The following is a 23,946-nucleotide window of genomic DNA, read 5'->3' as shown; positions in this document are numbered from 1 at the left end:
ACCAACCTTAAATTTGGGAGTATTTGCACTCTTTCCCAGATTATTGCCAGGACTAAATGAGAAGATCCCTCCCGTGCAGGGCTTAGTGCAGTGCCTGGCATACACGAAGTACTCAAGAAAAGGTGGATTCCATTACATCCAGGGCAAGTCCCATTTGTGTTGGTAACAAACGGGAGGGTGAGAGGGTTGACCTGAACCTGTTTTTCCTGCCCCCATCATCTACCCACATCCTTTGCTGCCAGCCCTTCCTGGTCAGTCCCTAGCCTATGCCAGGTACCTGGCTCTTCTAGAACAACTATGGAAGGACCCAGCAGCTCAAGAGCTTGAAGGTTAAGGTTAAAATAGAGAAAATTAGTCAGGAGTAGTAGCTGGAAGGAAACCTAAGGGGATTGTGGCCTCTAGTAATGTTATTTCTCAGTCTGGATGCTAGTTACACGGATGTGTTCACTTTGAGAAACTTTGACAATTAAAATGTGTGCTCTTTTCTTTATGAGTGTCATGTTACAATAAAACATCTTTTAGAAATAGAAACCCTCTCCCCCCATTATCTAAAGCATAAAGCAGTCCTTCCCAATGGTATATGCCACAAATGGGTCACAGGCATGTCAGGACAGCTACCTGCGGCAGCAAGCAGCCTTGTCAGCTGACCCCAGGGAACAGTACAAGTACCATCGTTTTTTGATTAAGAATGCACTGATCTCAAGCACCAAGAACAATATCCTCCTTAATCTGTACCAAATGAACAACAGCCTCAATCACGAGTTTACTTCTAGGTTTTTTCCATCTAAAATCAATTTTATTTACTCAATTTTTAAATTACTTTTATCATCTCCAACAAGAAGAGAGTGTACAACATTTAAGGGTCAACAGCCCTAGACTGGGCCAGATGGGGTGGCTCGCACCTGTAATACCAGCATTTTGGGAGGCCGTCACTTGAACCCAGGAGTTCAAGACCAGCCTGGGCAACACGGCGAGACTCCACCTCTACAAAAAATAATTAGGTGGTGTAGTGATGCACATCATACCCAGGAAGCTGAGGCTGCAGTGAGCTATGATGACGCCACTATACTCCAACCTAGGTGACAGAGCGAGACCTTGCCCCTAAAAGAAAAAAATGACAAAAAAAAAAAAAACTTCCTCTAGTCCCTGACTGATCTTTACAAAATTGTTAGCCTTTCTGACATCATTCTATATCTTATTCTCCACTGATAACAGGCACATGTCTAGAACATCCGTTTTTCTCTAACATCCTTTCCCCAAATTAATGGATTGAAACCTAAAAAAAAATTTCAATCATTTATCAAATCAATGGATACGATACAGACTACATGCTGGTTTTCTCTTTGAAAGTTTATTGTTGTTAAAAAAAAAAACCTATACTTTTTACATTTTACATTCACCTCTCAGAACATTTAATGGTACCAGTTAATTATATATAAAAAGCCCACCAGCTGTTTGAAATGGCTGCAAATTTACCACGTTCTGATATTAAAGGGGTTTGAACTCTTTGGAAAAACTGGTGTAACATTTAAGTACCAAGATTTCAAATTCCCAGATGAGAAAGAATTTTTGAATCTGGAGGAAATTATTTAGTAAAAATTCAAGGCTAAAAGGAAATGTTAAAACAAAATGAAAAATACCATAAAAAATAGGATACCCTACCCTCAAGAATTAGATAAAAAATGCAATCAACCCTGACCCACCCATCATATTTCTCTTAGAAAAGCCACTAAGCCCTGAACACAGGGTCTCGTACACAAATACATGTAGCCTGATTTGCAGATCAGCCTCTGGGATCTTACACTGGCCCCAGTTAGACGTTTAAAAAGAAAAATTAAGTTAGGTAGTCAGATATCCATAAATACTGGTATTCAAATGAGAACATCTTGGCTTTGGTATGGCTACAGAAATCCATGTGGAAATTGTTGAAGAGGGCACTGGCTTGGAGAGAAGGGGTGGGGAAGGGGGCACAAAAAAACCCCCAGAGGTAAAATAAATAGTGGGACACAACCACAGAAAATATGTTACATAATGCCTGAGGCACAAAACACACGTACAGCTTGATTTGTAGATCAGCCCCTGGAATCTGGACCAAACCTTTCTCAAAGTATCACTTTCAGGAAATAGTTTGAACTGGGAAATTCATCGGGTGCCCTGGGGTCTAGTGAGAGACAAAGACCTTTGGGAATAAGAATGGCCAGCCAGGCTAAAGGCAGCCCCCTCTGACTCTGGGAACCTCCAAGTCTGTCTTCCCCCTTTAGTTAGGCTCCTGTCCATCACAGACGAGAGGGCTCCTTCTGCCCCTGGTCACCGCAAAGACCTGTCAGAAGGGTTCAACTGCTAATTTTCCACTTCTGGAGCGACTAAATCAGTTAATTCTTCTGGGAACAGGAATGTAATTTATTACGCTGTGTCTCGAGTCTACTTCACATTTTCCCCGATTTCCACTAGGCCATGATTAAGGGTTGTGAGGACACTGAGCAGAAGGCAGTGGTGGGGTGGGGGTCAAGACCATGGCTAGGTATGGCCTTGAATACCTCAAAAGTCACAGAGAAAGCCAAAGTGTCCATACCCTGGTCTTCAAATGAATAGTTACTTCACAAAAACACAAAGGTGCCACCAGACAACGCAGTGGGGAGCGGGGTGGGGGTGGGGGGCGCAACTGGTTGCCACTTCAATGCAGAACCCCCAGCAGTTATCGATACAATCCTTTACAACAAGAACAAACTTTGGTATACTGTTAGGACGACAGAGATGATCACTTAAAAAAAAAAAAAAAGCCCACCTTTCCATAGTGAAACATACTAAATGTATGTAAATTAATTCCCATCCCAGGGCACTAGATGACAACTGACCACTCGTATACGATGTTACAGACACCACAGTGACGATTCCAGCTACAGAAGTCCTCCCTCACTGCAAAGGCCGTCAGGGACAAATAAAAGGTGAAGTCTGTTTACTGTGGGCTTGGTTCAATGCAGTAAACATTGCAATACTGGGGGATCTGAGGGCAGAAAAGAAATACAGAATGCCCAGGCAACTTTTGATAACAGCATCATTTATCCTGTTTTCTAAATAAGACTTCAACACCAGAAAAAAAAAAAAAAGAGAGAGAGAGGAAAAAAGGGATTATAAGTTAAAACAAAAATCTATCTGTAAAGTCTTTACTCTGAGTCAGTAAGGTTTGGTCTCTGTGGAGGCCAGAAATTAGGAGGTGATTTGTCATTGCAGCACCCCACCTTGCTTTGGGGTATATATGTCGAGAGACAACAGAAAGAGAATCAGTTGAGATCAAGGGAATTACTTACAGACATTCCCTAGAACGTGTAAGGTCTACTAGTTGCCCATAGAGACGCCAACAGTTGCTCTAACCGCAATTTCTTTAAGCATCTCAAAATGGCCACTGGAGTACAGAAACCCTGTCACCTATCACCCAATCACTTCTCCACAAACGGGAATGAGGGGAGGGAACAGGGAACGTAAGGAAGGCTGCTTCATCAGGGCCCATTAGGGACAGTGCAGGTTCAGTGCCAGCTACAACAGAGCTTTCCTTATCTTCCCCCTGGGCCAGATCTCCTGGGAGGCTGTGGGTGCCCGCCACCTGACAATGAGGTTCCACAGGTTTGGAAGGGCCAATGTGTGATAATGGCATCAGCAATGAGAGTGAAACCTGAATTATGCATGAGAGTCTACAGATCACTGATTATTGCACTATCAATCTCACCTCCCTACCTACAAGCGATTACCCAGATCATCAGCCTGTGGCCCACACCACTTCCATTTACTTGGGAACAGGGGAAAGAAAGCAATTACAAATGAAAACTTCTGAAATGACCACTTCCTGTTCCAGTCCGAGCTAGGACAGATGTGTTTGAATAAATCACTTGCATTAAATAACATTTAAAATATGCTAACTTTAACACATTATGAACATGAAAGGTCCCTCCCACCCATTTACTTCAGTGCACACAGTCTCCCAGGCCAATGTTTCCATCATTCAGCCAGTGGAATGGACGGCATGTGCCAGATGTTACACAAGGCATTTACTTCTCCGAGAAGGCTGAGAGCCAGGAGAATTAATCTCCTTCTGCTAGGACCTCTGCCCCAAGCTTCTGGGGAAACAGCGAATCGGGCTCGACAAGGGAAGTAGCTACATGATCCACTAATCAGATTCAAATCATGAAAATGCCCTGCAGAGTGCATCCCTTCCTGTTCTTCTCCATGGCAGAAAGACCGAAAGATAATTAACAAAAAGAGCTGCCCCTTCAAACTCAAAGCAGTCTTAAAAAAAAAAAAAAAAAGAGAGAGAGACAAAGTATAAGCAAAAAATAAAGAAATAAAAGGAAAGTAAATCAAACTCCCAATACTCCTGAAAGTAAAACAGTCCTGTGGTCACTGATGTCTGGAAGAAGTCAAGGCACAAAAGACTGACACAAAGATGAAAGTGGCCGGCCACAAAAGTGCCTTGAGAAATCCAGGACAGTGTTCTCCATTTCCAAGGCCACGTAGCCATTCCCAGTAAGTTAAAAAGTTTCTATTAAAAAGAAAACAAAACAAAACAAAAATAAAAACCACTCCAGGAAAAGGGTCATGAGAAGAACACTGTAGGAAGTCAAGCTGCTGACCGCCGGCGGATCACAAAGAGCCCACGCTGAAGCTGGCCCAAGTAGATCCTCATCTTGGTGCTGTCACTTGTCTTCCTCACCCAGATCTGCAGGGAATAAGAAAGGGAACAAGATATGAGAGGCGGAGAAATACTGAAGAGCAAATCTCCCAGAACATCAAAACATTTTCATAAGTTAGATGTGGACAGAAAACTGGCAACCTCTTGCTTAAATCAACTACCTCAACCTCCAGAGACGTCACAAAAATCTCCTTGACCTTGGCCATCCTAAAGGCATGCCATTGTGTAGGAAACAGGCATCAGCCTTGAACTCATTTCTCCTGGCCACCTTTCTCACACCTCTGATAACAAAATGCAAAGCACAGTGATCTGGGGTTCCATTTTTGCCTTGATCTTCGAGACTCTCAAATTTGGTTTGATTACAGCATTATCAACACTCAAGAGACATGTATTCATGAACATAAACTTTCAATCAAATTTGGAAATATTTTCCTTTCCCCAAGGGACTCCCATATTATGTAACCTTTCAATACTCTGATTTCCTGGCAACAAAGGGTAGTGGTGGTTGTAACAGAAAAAGAAGGAAAAAAATACCAACAAGAAAAAAGATGCCCATGAGTGAGCTAGGGACAAATTACAATCATAAGAAGGCTGAAGAGCTCACAACAGTCCTTCCCTCCCTGTATCCCTCTTCCACAGATGGGATCTGATTTCTCACATTTGGACTGCCAGGCTGACAAGTACACTAAGTGGCATCCTGCAGCTGGAGACAGGAAGGAGAGCTGCCGCCAGTCGCCTGACACCCTGAGCCAGGGTTCCTGAGCTCTTACTGTGCGCCAGACATTGTGCTCATCAGACTGAGTCTTTTCACCCTCAGAACAGCCCTATGAAGTGAGTACTGCCACTGGCCCCATTCTATAGAAGAGAAAACCAAAGCTCAGCAAGGCTGAATCACTCGTCCCGAAGTCAATTCTGGCGCCTGACATCAAAGCCTCTCGCTCTTCTCTATTTAACCAGCCTCTGACTCTTCTCTTTCTGTAACATGCAATTAAATGAAGCCAAAAGCATGGCTTTTTTTTGAAAGTCCTGCATCTCACCCTATATACAAGTTTACAGACATATATCTCCTCCTTCCCCAACTCCATTTTCAGGTTTTAAAAAGGCTTATGCTCAGTTTCATCTCAATTTCTTTCATGTGAGAGACTTTAAAGTCAAATACACTGGTTTAAAAATAAAATAAAGATCTCACATAAAGCTAAGCCTCTAAAGGACCTTGCAGAACCATTTTGAACTGAAAACTAACCCCAAGGAGAGCTAAATCGGGGAGTCACCAACATGCTCAGACCCACCTACCAAACTTTCTCAGAGCAGAGTTACGCTAAAGCCAAGGAGCTCCAGTGCCACTTAGAATTTGATTTGAAAAACGAGCAGAACACTTCCAAGAAATGAGAAGTGTTTCCTCATTACCAAACTTGCATGCCTCCAACCCACTGAAGCTTCTCTTCTCCAGGAGACATGCCTCAATGTCACCGTTTCCTTGTCAGATCTCACCGACACTCTATATTATGTCAAACAGTGATAATATTCAACAGAGAGAGAGGGAAAAAAATGTAACTTGCATTTCTATTTTTCTGAAAAATCTTGAGGTGTCACAGAAGAAAGTAACACACTGGTTCTGAAGTTAGGTTTAGGTACTAGAAGGCCACACGTGCTTTGTGCAGCAATCCACACAGCCAGATAGACACGCTCTACCATGAAGTCACAACACCTCTTGGCTGAGGAACAGTAGGTCTCTCTAATAGATCCCCTGTTCTGGTTTTGACTTGGTTTGAGGTGACTCACAGAACCTAAGCCCAGAGAACAATGACATGCATTTACCCGGAAGGCTCTCCCTAACTCCTAAGTAAACAATCATTTTGCAAACTAGTCACATATCATGGCATTTTCAATTCAGGAAGCTGGGAGAATAGAAGAGGCTTAAGTTATTTCATAACCCAGTTTCATTAGATTTACTGTGCATTGGCACAAATAAGTTACAGAGGGTAGACACGTAAAAATCAATTTTGTTGCAGACATTTGTGGACTGATAAAAGATCAAGTCAATCCAGCTATTAAAGTTTTAAACTTTATCTACTAACAAAACAGAGTTACACATTATGGACATGCTCCTAATGAAGGGCCACTAGGAGAACTCACAAGGCAGTCACATCATCCTCAGGCGTAACCCTCGGAGCTGACCCCATCCTGCAGGAGTGACTCAAGGAGACCAACACCTAAGGGCATGAGCTTAGCAGCGCTGTTCAGAGGCACAATGGGACACATCCGACAGGGAAGACAGCAGGCTAGGAGTGGCACGTGGGTCGGATCAGGCCAGCACCCATGGAGTGAGCACTGTCTGAGTGCTAGGTCCTATCCAGGTGCCTCATTAAATCCTTGCAGCAAGAAACAAATCTACTGCTATGTATGAAAGTTCTAGAAAAATAACAAAGACAGAATATGCTCCACAGGCAAGCTCCATGCTCAGAAGACAGTTACCTTAAAAAGAAGCAGGATTTGAATGTACAGACATCACACAGACTTGCCGTTTGTTCTTTCCTGTAGTGTAGTTCAGTGGTTCCCTGTTCATTTACAGTATGGGGAGTTCACAAAGACCACCAGGAATATACAAATCTGCACATATTACAGTCAAGCAAACGTAAGGGATTTTCAAGGGTCATTTTGACTACGTGCAATTTCTCCCTGAAAATGCTGACTTTAGACTCTAACCCATATGTAAGACATGATTCCACTGTACTTTCTTTGTGGCACTTTCATTTCAGGTTTGTCATATTTTCAACACTTCAAAGAACACATTTTGCTTTCCTAAGGGTGAGGGAGTACAGTTCCTACCTCATTGGCTCCGACAGAGCTAATCACACAGCTCAGTTTCTGGTTGTCCTTTGACTCCAGATAGATGGCTTGGCTCTTGTGGTACCTGCCAGAAACAAGGCATAAATTAAAAAAAAAAGACAGGCAGGAAGGAAGTAAAAAGGAAAACAAACAAACAAACAAACAAAAAACACCACCACAACAGAAACTATAATTAAAGATATAATTAATACTTTATTTTGAGGAAGAGCCTGGATTTCAGAGGGTTTAACTTAAAGGCTTCCATCCCTGGATTGGATGAGATGACCTAATCTTCCTCTAGATCTAAGCTTATATTCCTTGGTCCCTCTGCAGAGGAGAAAGGGGAGGGGGGCTGAGGGAAGGCTTGGAAAACCAAATGTTTTTCCTATTTATTTGGACTACATGACGCAGTCCAAAAAGTAAATTAAAACTTCTAAAGTAAAACTTCTGTTCCCACTTTCTGGCCCCACCCCAAAACATCAAAGGTTGGATGGACAAAACCGATAGGCTTGAATAACTGTTATTGTTCATTTTCTGTTTGTTCAAATACGTCACCAACAAGAAGGCAGGCTGAATTCAGCCCTGACCTCAGTCAATCATTAAAAAATACTCATCAAGCACTTACTGTGTACCACTGGTTATGCTGGAGGTTGAAGACAGACAGTGAACAAGGCCACAAGGTCCCTGCTATCACAGAACTTCAAATACAGTGGGGACAAAGAACATTAAATAATCACACCTGGTATGTGCTAACCAGAAGTTCCAAGTGTCAAGATGTACACCAAAGGGTATCTAATTTGGCCTGGACAGGGGGAAAGCTCCTGTGATTGGAGGAGATAAGACAGACACTCCCTTTTCAACTCCTGCATCTACTCTCTTGGCTTGTAGCACATGGCCACTGCTAACTTCCAGAGGTACAGGGACAAGGCTAAGGACCAAAGTGAGCATGCCAGGGCCAAAGCCCAAATGGGACAAGAGCAGCTGCCACAGGATGAAGCAGCAGCTGCTGGATTACAAGAGTTGGAAACACCAGCTGAGCTGCTGCCTGCAGCCCCAGCCTGGGCCAGCCCCAGCTCAGTCAAGAACATAACCTTTGGTCCATTTTGGCTGCAGAGATCTGCCTAACTGGACTCAGCTAAACAGACTCATAAACTCATGTAAATTCCACCAAAACACATCTCTCAGCAAAGCACTGTATCTTATTACTGTTATTTCTCTAGGGAAAGATGACTCTGTTTTGTTGGTATAATGAAATAACCTACTGCCAAGATATCATAGTAAAGGATATACTTCAATTCCACAATGAGCTTTTTCCAATCTAGGTTCTAAGTGCTCTTTAACCTTGCTACTTAGGGAGCTGAAAACTCAGGTTTCCAAGTCAATTTACTTCCTGAAAATACTGGTAAAAGAAATTGAATTTTAAATGCAATTAGAACAGTGAGATTAGTTTAGGCCCAAGTTTTGAGGTTACTTTTGGCCATGCGTTAGTTGGTAAAATGGGTCAGAGACCTTCATTATGCTAAACATGTAATATTACAAGGTCCAAATTATCCAATGCATGAGGAGGCTAAATTAGTTCACGGCAACACTCTAACACTTCCCTTGGTCTCTCTCCTGCATCTAAGCCAACCATTCCTATGTAAACAGTAAAGTCTTGAGTAATGGTTAAAATAAAAATACAGAGGCAGAAGAACACTCACATTTATTCTATAGGGACTGCGAGTTATTAAAGAGATAAAAACACTAAACAAAATACAACTAGCCTCAAGTCATTCTAAACACTTTAATAAAGTAAGGTCATGGGTGGGGTGCAGAAGTTTATTACTAGTGTAGAAACATGCTCAATATACTGTTAACTGGGGGGGAAAATACTATGTCCACAATGTTCCTGTGTTTGTATTAAAAAAAAAAAAAATGTTTCCTGTGTATCACATACACACATGCAAAAAACATCGGTAAATATGTATTAAAATTTTATAAAAATATAAATTAAAAATAGTATTTCTTTTATTGTATAGCTTCCTTTTTTAAGAATAAATAGGTATTGGCCAGGCGCAGTGGCTCACGCCTGTAATCCTAGCACTCTGGGAGGCCAAGGCCGTGGATCGCTCGAGGTCAGGAGTTCGAGACCAGCCTGAGCAAGAGTGAGACCCCATCTCTACTAAAAATAGAAAGAAATTATCTGGCCAACTAAAAATATATATAGAAAAAAAGTAGCCAGGCATGGTGGCGCATGCCTGTAGTCCCACCCAGCTACTTGGGAGGCTGAGGTAGGAGGAACGCTTGAGCCCAGGAGTTTGAGGTTGCTGTGAGCTAGGCTGACGCCACGGCACTCACTCTAGCCCAGGCAACACAGGGAGACTCTATCTCAAAAAAAAAAAAAAAAAAAAGAAAAAAAAGAATAAATAGGTATTCATAAAAAAGTAAATAGTATTTTCATAAATCATGGATTAGAAAATACCTAAATGGTAAACATGAGGTAAAAAGAAAACTTAATGTCACAAAGGTCTGTAAAGAAAACCACTGATCCTGAAAGACTATCCAAACAATTCTCATGAGATGCATGTACTTTCCTTTAGTTGTACTTAGAAAACCAAACCCAACACATCTGACTGGCTTAAAAGCAAACACCAGGAATAAACAACGTAATCTGGTCTATTGCCTCTGAGAAGTGGTCTGGGACTTGGGCAACTGACGACATCCCAGATCTCCCTCCTCTGGGGTCAACAAACGGTAGTGGCATGAATGTCCACCATTGGCCCCCACTTGTTCCACTGAAGAGCTGGCCACGGTGCTTCCCAAAGCAGCCAACTTTCAAACCAACTGGTCCCCAGGTCCCTCCCAAACCACAGTCTCTGGGACCTTCAGGGGATTCTCACATACCACACAATGGTCTTGGGGAACCATTATCCTTGGATATCAAATCTATTAAATTATTTGAATTCTCTGAAAAGCCCTCAGAAATTAAAGTGTTCACATGGGGAGTTTTTAAGATGAAACCAAAAAGTATATGGCAATCTTAAAAATTTACTTTTTAATTTCTAAAGAATAATAAAAAGGGAGAAAAGAATTAAAAATATATTTAGATATAAAATGTGTTAGGAAGCAACATCAATAGAGGCAAATTAGTAAAAATGTCCATTATCTTTTTTTCCCCCCCAATCAACCCATTTTACAAGCTGCAACTCAGCTGCTGAAAAAACCACTTTAAACAGCCCCAAATATCAAATTGACTTTATTACTAATGGAAGTTCTGACCTGGGAATCTCTATAGTTAAGCTCTTAAAGCTTTGCACTTCTACTATTAAATCCAACAAACTAGAATTATTACCACTGCTGTACTATTTTGGAAGAAAGCAATTTCTTTAGAAGGTGGGCCCAAAAGTAGGGCAAGGAGGGAGGAGAATTAATTTTGTATCCTATGGAGAATCCTGATATTAATGCTTCATTTTTCAAAAAACAAAGCAATGTTACAGCTACAGAACCTCAAGGAGTCCCAATTCTAGTTGTAAATATTCACTGTTTTGAGTTAATAGTCTTTTGTGTCAACCGTAGGGTTAAATCTACTTGAGCAAGCCAGTGACTTCATTTCTGATTCACATTAGCAGGTCCACATTTCAAGTGAGGAGAGAAAACACAGTCCACCAGCATCATCAGCTAGTTAATTATTCTAAAATATCAGCTACTTTCACAGTATTTTTTGAGAGGGGTCATTAGTCCAAATCAAAATGTGAAGCAAACTTATAGTATGACATAAAATGCCTTAACATAAGACCAAGGCAAAGGGAAGATGTTTATCTTTCAAAATGAAAGGTAGCTTGATAAGTGTTCACACCAGGATGGGAAGCCTGAAGTCATTTAAAAAATCAGCAAAACGTGTTTTGCCAAAAATACTGCTGCACCAAAATACTGGAAAGAGCACAAAACGACTTAGGTGACCTCTCAGCCACAGGCCATGTCTGCTGCAGAAGAAAGAAAAATGAAGCCTCGGGACTGACAAGGATACAAAAACCAAACATCAAGAACCTCACGAGACGGGAGAGGTTGGCTCTGCACCAGTGAAAGCCTCGGCCGGGACTCCTGGAAACACCTTTCATTTATCATCTGGGAAGGGAGGGACTCACCTTTCAACGATTGCATTATGAACTCTGGCTGCCAAGGCCAAAAAAGAAAAACATACAGAATACAGAAGAAAGCAGCATTCTCAAGGTATATTTAGCAACAGACTAAGCAACTTTAAATTCACTAAAAAGTAAAGTGCTTCCAGAGACATTATTTTTTAAATTTCTGCTGAACTGTGAGAAAGATGGTGAAAGAAAATTCCTTCAAAAGGCTTAGGAGTTGTAAAACATCAAACCTGACCCCTCTGTTTACATTATGAAACACCAGGCACTATGGACCCCTTCTTTAAAAAAAAAAAACCACGAATTTTATTTTAATACATTTTCACCCTCAGGACACATCTCATAAACTCTGAGGAGTAAGCCTAAAAAGAGAAAGATCCAAAGCAACACAATTACAAAACCAACATCATTTGAAATATCACATGACTTTAAGACTCATAGATCTGTAAAAATGTTTGAGATAAATCTCATCATTTTCAAAGATGGTTCTTACGTGTGGGCCTGATCTTTAAAGGTTGTTTGGTTTTCATTATTAGAAACATTTTTCATCGTATTTTGCCCTTCTCAGTGTGTTGAGCTGTTAGGGCCTGCCACCTAGTGGTGGTATCTTCTGATAAGCAACGTTAAGATACAGTAACTAACCAACCTTTTGAAGAATGCCCAGGAATAGTAATATCAAAGAGGCAGAAGTCACTAACATCAGGATTATAGATAAAGCAAGCCTCTAGCATTCACTGAGTAATTAACTCAATGTAACTTAATAGGTGGAAATGATTCATTTCAGGCTTGACTAAATGTCTAACCGTTTTTGACGAGTATAATATTATAAGGTAACCAATCAACACAATGCTGGGTTTTTTCTTTAAGAAAGCTCAAAAAAAAAAAAAAAGCCAAAATAACCATTACCTTAATTTTGGAACTTTTGGCTAAAGATATTGAAACTCAAAGGGTCATTCCACTATAAATGATCATTACAAAGAGGATAAAGTAACCTAGAAAACCTTCTCAATTTAACCAAGTGGAAAGGCAGAACAAGCCATGTGTCCACTATGACCTAAAATGAGTGGAGTATGCCTGCACATGGACAAAGAATAGAAAGAAATATATCAGAATTAAAAGATCTGTGAAAAGATGGCAGAATCCAGGGTGACTTAATACCTAGTAGAATGCCTAACACAAAGCAGACAATAAATGCTTGTTGAAACAATGAACTGTATGAGCTTTTAAGGCTCTTTCATATTGTTTTGCCATTTGCTTTCAATAAAAATCACTGGTGGTCTGAAGGTTTCAGACTTCAATCTAAACTAGGAATGCTTTAATATACAATTGCCCCAGGTAAGTTTCCTGGAACACATCTGCAGCAGGATGATGCATGAGAAAAGGGTGTGGTACCAAAGAAAAAACACCCAATAACATCTTAGAAATTCACAGTGCATATTAGCATATCATGGGACCCTGAGAGTACAAGAAGGAAACCCATTTATTATTAAATGGGCCCTAAACCCATTTAATTAACATGATCATCCATCAGACTGATTTGACCACAAAATCCTTTTATCAAAGAACACATATTAACTTTAACACACAGGGAGGCAGGGGGGACATACACCTCGTTGGCAGGGGCACCACAGAAGATACTAGCCTGCAAATTCTAGTATAGTGGCAGTGGCAAGGAGAGGGAAGGGGACCACGATCTTAACACGTTTCTGGGAAACACAGCTTTCAGAGCTCTCTCGGAACCGTCAACCGAACGGCTGCTTAGACATTTTTAAATAGGATTCCACTTTCAGTAGTATGCAAGTTAAGCAGCAGCCATGCTCTGAAATAACACCTATAGATAGCCCCAGGCCTCTTTCCAAGTTTTTCCCAAAACATACCATCTTTTATCATAGTACAGTTTGCCATCTTCTATCCGAGCTTCGAACCTCTGGGCTGGAGACTCTGCAGGTGTGGCAGGCAAGTGTTCAGGAGAGGACGGGGACGCTAGAGAAACCAGAGACACTTCAATGACTAAGCATGTGTGATTCCACCAGTTAACACGCTTTAATTCAAACACTACCAGAAGGTGGTAATAAGCATGCCCAAGCCCTTACAGTGGGAATTCAACAAAATCCTTGTACGTTATATCTAAACTGACCTCAATGCAACCTTGTGAGGTCGGCAAGGCACAAACTAACCTCACTGAATAGAGGAGACATCTTGAGGCTCAGGAAGGTGAAGGTCAAATGTACAAATGCACAGGTCACTTAACGGAGGACTAAGACCCTGGTAATCTTCGGAAGCCCAAAAGGGCAAGCATTATATAAATCTCTTTTAGAAATGAAATCATTTCTAGAATTCCGGTGGTTTCAAATGATCTAAATTCAGGCACTTACTCACATAACCCCCTCCCCATCATGCCTCAGAAGTTCAGGATGTCACTGTGGACCACAGTGGCCCCCAGGGAAGATATTATCTAGAGAAAGAAGAATCTTGTTTTTTTTCCACAAGACTCAGCGAGTAGAGGGATGTGTGAGTAATCACAGTGCTTACAACAAACAAACAAAAAAAAAAGACGTTACCAGTTTACAATTCTAGTTTGCAGCCTAGCCATTGACTCTCAAGTGCTGTCTGGAAGAAGAATGTGAACACGGAGCCAGCCTCTTCTAAAAACCATGACTCAGAGCAGCCGGCAAATGCCTCACCAGAGCTGGGCCATGAAAAGCTACTGGAACAGTACCTGCCCCTAGGACTTAACTCCAAAAATCAAGTAATACTGAAAAATCTTTCTGGTTTCATTTTCAAAAACAGATGTGTGCTTAAACCTTATGCCTGATGCCTACACAGAAGGAAACCTTTACCAGCGAATCAAATGTCTCATTCACAATCAATCCTAAGAAAAGCACAAAAATGACATAGCAGGGTTTCAAAAAAAAAAAATCAGGGCTGGATGCAATTAAGGTCCTCTTCAGTTTTCATGACTACTACTCTTAGGTAAATGATGAACATTTTTGAAAACTGCAACAATTCCTTAACAGCTATTTGCATGCTTTTCCAACAACATGATGAAAGAACTGCACAAATGCCAATACATCATGCACTTACCTGGTCTCTTGGGTGACTTAAGCTGTAGGAGGAAAAACAAAAAAAATCTTAGAGAAAATCATTTCAGATGCAACTTCAGGTGTCAAGAGTATCATCATTTAACAAGTAACATGAACAAAGTGAATCAGAAAACCATGTCAAGCCTGAGCTTTCAAATTAAAAAAAAAAATCAAACCATACCTTATTTAATGTTCTCAGATCCTCCATGATCTGTTCATCTGTTAACAAATAGTTTAGCTGGGGTGTTAAGAGTTAAAGGAATGTGTCTGAAAAGTATGGTTTCTAAGCAAAGAGTAATCAACGACATGGTACCAGTATTTTAGAATTTACTAAGTGTGACTATGTTAAATGATGTTTTTACAATAATAGTTCGCTTCTCAGCAATTTCTTACTCTCCTACCAAATGTCATCATGTTTAAGTTAGGTATATGAAAGAATTCACATCACCTTACAAATTGCTATGATGAGAAGGTGGAATGAGATTCGTTAGGTACATAGGACAACAGCGAGAGCCCAGGAAACAGTGAAATAAGAATTTCATCATTTTATGAATTTATAAGTGCTTTTATTCCAAAAATCTAAAGACTTACACACACACACACAGAGCAAGCTTAATCTTCCCCTGTAACTTAAATCCTCAGTTGTGAAGGTGAAAGGACCTCAAGTTATACCCTTTCCTGGTGGCAGACAAATGACAACCATTCTGGGCAAACAGCTACTTATGATCTCCTCGAGAGGAACAGAAACAACACTTCTCCATGTATTCGGTCCCATTAACGTTTTTATGATTAAAGGGCTTCTTTATGTCTGACTGAAATCTCATTTGCTTTAATTTAAAAACAGTTTGCAATCTACTATTTTAGGAACATAGATAACTGAGGCACATAAAATCAGATATTACTGTCCTTGTTTTACAGTTGGAAGGTGGAAAATTATAGGTGGAAAAATTAAGGCACATCAAGTTTTCAGATGCCCCCGAATCTTGAAGTTAGTCTTAAAACCAGGTTGAACTTCTAACACAAAGTACCCTTCCAGGCTATTCTCTATTAATCTCTCCCACTAAAAGCAGGAGCAACCGAGGACAGATTCCAGTAATAACATGGCCATGGCCAACCACCATCCCGTGAATACTCTACATATGTTTTCCAATCAATTATTACTATTTTCTGTAGGACAATGGCCATGTACACTCTATCAAATGGATAAGCAAAGGATTCAACAGTCTTAAGAAAAGAAGTGATTAAAGCTTGATGCGAATGGATATCAGGAGCAGGTTTCCTCCTCTTGTCTGGGATGGGGACAGGATCGTTTGGCCGCCTCCGCAACTTTCTAGTCATGATAGGCTTCACTTCCATAGAATCTGTGGCAGGAATGAAATGGGTAAATCCATGCAACTTCCCTTTAAAGTCAGTTGGTAAGAATTTCTATAGTGTATGAATATCTGCCCCATAGATACCCAATCAGAACTGTCTTATTGTGGATGTTTGGTCTACACAAGGCCTAAGCCATATGCCTCTATTACACTTTAGAAAGCACCCATGCTGACAAGATTCAGACCGGCTGCCCCAGGTACACCCTCCCCCCGCCTCAGAAATGCAGCCCTACAACGTACCGTGATAACCACGGTAGGCATCTCTCCAGCACTCCCAAAAACTACTGATATTCTTCCTCTCCTTCAGATTAAGAAGCTCCAGAGTTGTAGGCTCTTGGGATTGTAAGGAACCTTGGGGTCAGCTCAGTCAACTAATTTCTGCTGTTCCCACAGAGAGAGTGTGTTCTGAAGCCCACTGGTATAAAAGGCTCTCTTAGAGACCACTGCCCTCAGTGCCGACATTTTTATAGTAAGTCTTCATTCACAGACTCAGACCCTTTTTTCCTTTTGTAACCTTTTGTAGCTACTTATCAAAATGATACAATGAAGGCTCATAACAAAAGCCTTTTTCCTTCTTTTCACTCTTCTCCGTAGTCTGACACTGCTGTGGACTCCCCGTGCCTCAAAACCGCTCCTCCCCCAGCCGCGGTGCTCAAGGAGGCTGACTTGTCTCCTCCGGATCCTTTTTTGCTTACCTGCTCCCTGGATCCTGGTGATCTCTGGGGACCTGTCACTCCTCAGGCTATACCCCAAGCAATTTCCAGTCACCCCCTGAATGGCACTTGGTACCCAATACCACACACTCTTCATCCTCTAAGCGAACTCTTATCTTCTCCTTGTTTCTCCTCCCAAGGCTGCCTCTTCCCCTCTGCATCTCAGGGGCATCAAATCTATTATTCATCCTTCCATGCTAGAAAAGTACCTGTCATCTGTGACCTGTCTTCCTTCACCCAGGCATCGAGTTTACCAGAAACATCGGTTCTGCCTCAAGGCCACCCTTTCTCTTTTCACTGAGCTACCTCCATGACCATCAGTCTCTCCCATATCTCATCCATCCTCCCCTCTGAGTGACATTCCTAAGACACAAATCAGATTCTTTTGCACATCACTCTTCTTACTAAATATGTCAATGGCTTGCCACTCTCTACAGAATAAACGACAAGCCTCACTTCTGGTCTTCCTCCCTTCTTCATTCACACTGACTCAGTGTGCAAGCTTTTAGCTATTCTGTTACCCAGAAATAAAGGCACTAGACTTTATGCCTTTCAGACTTTGCACAGCCTGTCCTCTGTCTGGCTTTCTCTTTTCTGCCTGGCAAACTTCTACACGACACCCTTTGAGATGTGGTTCAATACTCCCCCTTCTGTGACAGCCTCCAAAGGCAGAGACTCCTTCCATTTTCCAAGTAACCAGAGCATCAGTACAAATGTCTACCATACCAAGTGCCACTGTTTATTATTATCCCATTCGAATTCCACTCACAGTAGGGGGTTCACAAAGTTTTCTGCAGAACTAGATGGGGTCAAGCCTGGCCATGAGATAAAGTCAGTTTGAGATTACGTACACCATCAGCAGAGCAGGCGGGGGCAGCGTTACGGAATTCTACCACAGCAGGGTGTAGGATCTTAGAGTATGTAATAAACCTGCTGTAAAAAGTCAAAAAATGTTTCTGCGCGCTGTTCTTAATAAGAGAAATGGGTAATACTGAAAATTTTTTTCCCTATGAATGGAAAGGAGGTAAAGCAAAAAACAGATGTACAGAATATTCATAAAGGTGTACTTGGAAGTGAAAAAAGAAAAGAGGACACACACACCCCCTCCCTGGGAAAAGGGAGAAGCCTTCTAAAAGAAATCTCTTACCCTATGTGAGGTGTTACCTTTCTCCAGTTATGTACTGGCCAATAGCGCAGCACCGTGGTGTCACACAAACGTGGCCCTGAATCCCTGTGGCAGCTGTGTGACCAAAGGCCACATAAGAGCTCTATGTCTTAAGTTCCCTCATCTAGAGAATAGAAATATCAGTAACACCTCCCTCACACTGTGTTGTGTTACATGAGATGATACATGTGAAGCTTACTTTAGCACAGTGCCTGGCATAACAAGAGTTCAATCACTGCAAGTTTTTATTATTATATTTGCAGGCAGGAAAAAACTATACAAAGATCTTTTTTCTTTTTTTTCAAACAGAGTCTCACTCTGTTGCCCAGGCTACAGTGCCGTGGCGTTAGCCTAGCTCACAGCAACCTCAAACTCCTGGGCTCAAGCAATCCTCTTGCCTCAGCCTCCCGAGTAGCTGGGACTACACGCATGCGCCACCATGCCTGGCTAATTTTTTCTATATATATTTTTAGTTGTCCATATAATTTCTTTCTATTTTTAGTAGAGACGGGGTCTCGCTCTTGCTCAGGCTGGTCTCAAACTCCTGAGCTCATACGATCCATCCACCTTGGCCTCCCACAGAGTGCTAGGATTACAGGCGTGAGCCACAGCACCCGGCCTACAGAGATCTTTTTTAAAAGTCAAGCCACAAACAGCTGAAAAGTTACAGACTTGAAGGCAACTGATGTCAACTTGTGAGACTTTGCAATATTCAGATCCAATTTGGAAAACAAAGTGTAAAGGGAGCTCACCCCATCCAAGAGAACAGCAAAGAAAAAGCATACAGCTCATGAACACATTTTGGAATGTTCTGTCCACCAAAGAGAACGGCTAAGGGCACCCTGCTCTGCGGGCCGCCAAGGTTGAGGAGTGGGGAGTGTGGGCAATGCATGAGGGAATTAAGCCAAGTACAGGCATAGCTCAGAGGATCTGGAAATATCAAGCCTGATCGAAGCCATTAAACTCAGAAAATCAGAACTGCATCACTTAAAAATCAGGAAATATAATCAATTCTTCTTAAGAAATGGTGAAAAACAATCCATTTTATTAGCCTGGTCATGGCAATAACCTGATGAATTTTATCCAAAGACTACTTCTGCAGAAAGAAGGTCCTCTGGAGAAGACCAGTATGTCTCCAACCCCATCTAGGGGAGAGGAGACAGCAGGGACAGTCCTGGCCAGTGGCCCAGGTGGAAGATGTGATTTGAGGAGGAGATCAATGTGTTAAGTACCACAACCCCATAGACATAATAAGAATGTCCACTAAGTCACCTTGGTCCAATGCCAGGATTGCCTTGTTGGCCTCTAGGGTGGATTTTTCACAGGATGGGATAGCCTGACCATCTGGGTCTGAGTCTGGAAAGTTCTATCTCCCACTGTAAGCAATAAGTTGGCTTTCTGAATTTATAACATCAGTCCCCTGTGAGTTTGGCCAGTAATTGTCCCAACCAGCTCAATCTGGGTACAGTGACACGCACTGCACCGCAGCCTCCCCGCCCCAAAAAATAAAATCAAACTTCCAGAACCGAAGCTCAGACCTGAGTACAGAGTGTGACAACCGTGGAGAAGACACTGGAGCAGGAATTCAGTCAGTCTTTTTCTCAGACATCGTGCACCAACCACAGAACACTTCTAAGTGACTCGTATTAGAAAGCCTCTCTGATCCAGAGCACTCTCCATAGGTCTGCTTCAGTGGGGATACTACTTGTGGAATCTCATCAAATATCAAACAATTAAACCAGATTTGGGAGCATATATATGAGAGAAAACACTGAACAAGCAATGGGACCACGTAAACAACTCCTCTCCAAACCACCTCGTAGTATGACCTTTAATAGTATAAATCCTATTGCTCTACTCACCAGAAAACCTCATAGATAAAGGCACCCCCATCCACAGGTAGCACTGGGTCTGCCATCTAAGAAATGGGAGCACAGGCTGAATCAGTGCTAGGTAGAGGCATTATAGCACAGTCCCTATAGAGAGATATTCCTGATAAATTAATTAATTACTGCAATTAAGTACAACTACCAGTTTACTGGCTGGCCTTTTCTTCTGTACTTCCCTGGGCTTATTCATTCACCTCCAAAGCTCACCTGGCCTACAGTGTACAAGTGTAGTAAAAGCTTCATTTTAACATACTTTAACCATTAAAACAAGCTCATGCTTGTTTAGCTATTGGAAAAAAAATTAAATGCAATGATTCAAAGGAGCATCCTTAAGAAACAGGATATAAGTGGCAGAAAGAAAAGCCACTGCAGAGAAGGCACCATAGCAGACTGGCAGTGACCTCCAAACCAGGGGCAGGGCAACACAGGGCCAGACTAGAGGCCCAGAGCAATCCCCAGGACACCCCACATCCCTCTCTAGTGGGATGGCAGGTGCATCAGTGTTGTCACAGATCAATGCTGCAGTGGCAACCATAAATGAATGCCTAGGGGTAGGGGGGCTGAGATAAAAATCAAGGTCAGTTCTTTGGAGGCCAAATCGGGATAGGAATAAAGTTGCTCAAAATGAAGAGATGGCATGTAAACAATAAGTCAATCTAGCCTTCCTCTCCACACCCTCAACCATGTTAAATGGCCTGGATTCCACTGTGTTAGCATCAGAAAGAACATCTTTTTTTTTTTTTTTTTTGAGACAGAGTGTCGCTTTGTTGCCCAGGCTAGAGTGAGTGCCGTGGCGTCAGCCTAGCTCACAGCAACCTCAAACGCCTGGGCTTAAGCAATCCTACTGCCTCAGCCTCCCGAGTAGCTGGGACTACAGGCATGCGCCACCATGCCCGGCTATTTTTTTTTTTTCTATATATATTTTAGTTGGCCAGATAATTTCTTTCTATTTTTAGTAGAGACGAGGTCTCGCTCATTGCTCAGGCTGGTCTCGAACTCCTGACCTTGAGCGATCCACCCGCCTCGGCCTCCCAGAGTGCTAGGATTACAGGCGTGAGCCACCGCGCCCGGCCAAGAACATCTTGAAGACAAGCTCACTCTACCCAAAAATCCAGGTCCAGCTCTTCCATTCCCCCCTCTTCCCCACATATTTATGTGGGACCCCCTTCTCCTTGCCTTGACTTCCAGCCTCCTCTACTCATTAACATCTGTTAAGTACTATGTGACACTCACTGCTCCTACAGTAGTACAACGACATACACCTTGATGTTTAAAAAAAAACCGAAATCAGTAAAAACAAGACTGTCAAATCTTTACCTTCATTTAGGGCCCTCTTTCTCAATACTGCATTATGTTGGGGAAGACAGGGAAGCTGTGTCTGCTTTGCAATTGTCAGAGCACAGTCTCCTTGGGGACACAAAACTTACCCATTAGCCTAATTTCGTGAGTCACTTAGTACCACATGTATCCATGGTATCCACAGAGAATCAGTATACTGTGGTGCTTAAGAGAACATACTGGAGTCAGACAAATTCTGGCTTAACCACTATGTATCTCTTTGGGGGACTTTGAGCAAATGGTTCCATTTCTCTGAGCCTGCAGACAGTATCCCCACGGAAGCAAACCTATGAAGAGTCCTGTGAAATCAGAGTGACATCCCAGTCAAACGGAGATGAGCAACTGAACGAGGCTACAACTTCCCAACCCCTGAGTGCTTCCTCCATGCACCAGCCACTTTTTGAAACACCTTATGGGCATCAGCTCTTCTCACTTCCACACCAACCCCTCCCCGCTCCCCCAGTAGGTTCTATCACCTCCTTGCCAAATGAGAAAATCCTACCTCAGAACTAAGTCCACGACAGAGCCAGGATTCACCCCAGGTCTGTCACAGCCTACAGAGGTAGCTCTGATGTTTTTATGCAATGCCTGGCTCAACGCAAGTGCTCAGGAAACAGACTTCTAGCTTGACATTGTAATGACTCATGGTACCAGCTAGGAATCCAGTATCTTCTAAAGGAAACTCACAGGCTTTCCTGAGTCATGAGCAGCTTCCACCGGGGCCTGAGGGCTAGAAGATGCCCCTGGTGAGCAAGAACTAATGGAAAAAAAAAAAAAAAAACGAAGTGGCACTTAGTGGGCTGTTGGAAGAAAGGAGAAAAGGTGGCTGCTCTAAAGACAACAGGAAAAACACATTAAAAACGGCAAAGCTCCCCAAATTTTAAAGCTCATTAAGTTCTCAATGATTATTTGGGTTACTTACAATCTTGGCCTCAACTCAGAGAAAACTCGCACTCAGGTATTCTCTCTATAACTTCACTACTCGAAGTGTGGTCCTACCAGCAGCCCTGGGAGGTGGTTAAAATGCAGGGTCTCGGCCTCCACCCCAAACCCCTGAAATGCAGAGTCTGCATTGTATCAAGACCCCCAGGTGAACCATATACACACAACAGTTGGAGAAGCACCGACCTATAACTCATTCTGGCTCCTTTATCTATAGTACACCCTTCCACCTGGACAGCCCAGTTTTCGTAAGTTCTCTACAAGAAGTCTGGATGGTGAGGAGTACGTCCTGCCAGTTCCCATGGAGGTTTGTGAATGCTTTAAGCCATGGTTGGACAAGCAGGTTGCCAAATACACCTGTTTCCAATGGGTTATCTGGGCTATGCTTCTCATCAGCCTCTTGTTCTACTTTGTTTTTGCAGGTATCTTCATGTTGAACCAGAAAAGGAGATTTTAAAAAATATCTTTCTGGGGCAGAGCTGGGCGACATTAATACTGGGCATCAATTCACAAAGGTGAAATAAGTCACTCAATTAGAGGAATGAAATCAGGCCTTTAATCCAACACCATGGCAGCACCATCTGTGGGAAGGCTAATTACCCTTCTAGCTCCACTGCCTTTTCTTCCAACACTCTATCATTACCTTGGCAGTGCTTTCCATACCAAGGGTACCAAATGGCTTGAGGAAGGACATCGGTACCTTTAATGCCCATGGCTAGCTTTAAGTGCTTCTATAATCTATTTCTACTGTGTTACAAATGACTTCTCTGCATTTATTTGTCTTTTCTACCCTGGCAGGCTCAGCCTCAAGTCACTGAGGATGCCTCCTGTCCCCGTTAAGATTCTGGCTGTAAAACTGCCTGGCCAAACAATGTCTATCGCTTGTTAATAATTAGGATGCCAAATCGCAAGTAAGGTGATGATACCCTTCCCTGCAGAGGGAAAGGGAGCAGCTACAAACTGACAATATTTCCCGCTAGCCTAATGAAGGCTCCCAAACATCTGGTGGCTCTAGCAGAGAGCAATGAGGCATCAATGCCTGTCTCCACCATCATCAGAGAAAACGGTGTGCAGGTCAAAAAGCAGGCGGGCAGGCAGGCACCAGACAGGGCCCCACAGTGCTACCTGTCTCAAAGCACTGCAACAAGAACAAGACGGTGCCGTCTGAAACTCCTGTTTTAGCATCCAATCTCACAAAAAAACATTACTGAGCCTCTGTCAGAGGCCTTCAAGGAACTCACTCCTTTTGCCAAGTCTCTCAGTAAGGAAGCCATCAGAGGAGAGTTTTCAAGAGTCAGATTCCACCTCAGGCACAACCACGTTCTCTTCAGTGTACCATGGGGACTGGAGCCCGAGTCTGCATCAAACAGAGGGCCAGGGTGGTTCACATATAGGGGGAAACACAGACCTTAACCAGACAAGTTTAATTTCAAAGTCAGCCCCAAGAACCTCCATAAAAATGCTGCACTTCCTATGAAACCCAGCTAAAATGAGACATGCCAGAGCCCCAGTACCTTTTGAACGTAATTATGAGTTAAATTTGGGGGTGTACAGAGAGGCAGGCCACCTCCATATTCGAGTGACAAACTCACCACTGACTTGCCCTGCAGTATTTGCCAAGTTCCAGAATAGCGAGTTCAAGCCGGTTCCCTGTATCCTCCTAGGATCCATCAGTCTGCATACGGCAACACAGGAGTCGGCCCATATTGCTTCTCCTTTCAACTTGCCTGCAACCTGCTGAGTTTCCATATGTGGATTTACTAACCCCTAGAAGGCTAGGAAGGGATTGGCTCTGAGTCTTATGCA

General features: G+C 42.5%; 1 protein-coding gene across 1 annotated transcript in view; it reads right to left on the bottom strand.

Annotated features, from left to right (window-relative positions):
- Window positions 1-2,788: 2,788 nt before the first annotated feature.
- SUDS3 (SDS3 homolog, SIN3A corepressor complex component) overlaps window positions 2,789-23,946 on the bottom strand; it is a 33,933-nt gene continuing 12,775 nt past the window's right edge. Inside the window, exons 7-12 of the mRNA XM_069496842.1 lie at window positions 15,986-16,081; window positions 14,902-14,963; window positions 14,722-14,743; window positions 13,515-13,620; window positions 7,514-7,598; window positions 2,789-4,711 (exon numbers count right to left, since the gene is read on the bottom strand). Of these exons, the coding sequence (XP_069352943.1) occupies window positions 4,613-4,711; window positions 7,514-7,598; window positions 13,515-13,620; window positions 14,722-14,743; window positions 14,902-14,963; window positions 15,986-16,081 (470 nt within the window). The 3' untranslated portion in view covers window positions 2,789-4,612. The remainder of the gene's footprint in view (window positions 4,712-7,513; window positions 7,599-13,514; window positions 13,621-14,721; window positions 14,744-14,901; window positions 14,964-15,985; window positions 16,082-23,946) is intronic.

The sequence above is a fragment of the Eulemur rufifrons genome, chromosome 21 (genome assembly GCF_041146395.1).
Source record: "Eulemur rufifrons isolate Redbay chromosome 21, OSU_ERuf_1, whole genome shotgun sequence".
Classification (NCBI taxonomy): Eukaryota; Metazoa; Chordata; class Mammalia; order Primates; family Lemuridae; genus Eulemur; species Eulemur rufifrons.
Note: the sequence above shows the minus strand (reverse complement) of the source record. Positions and strands in the feature narration are given on the sequence as shown.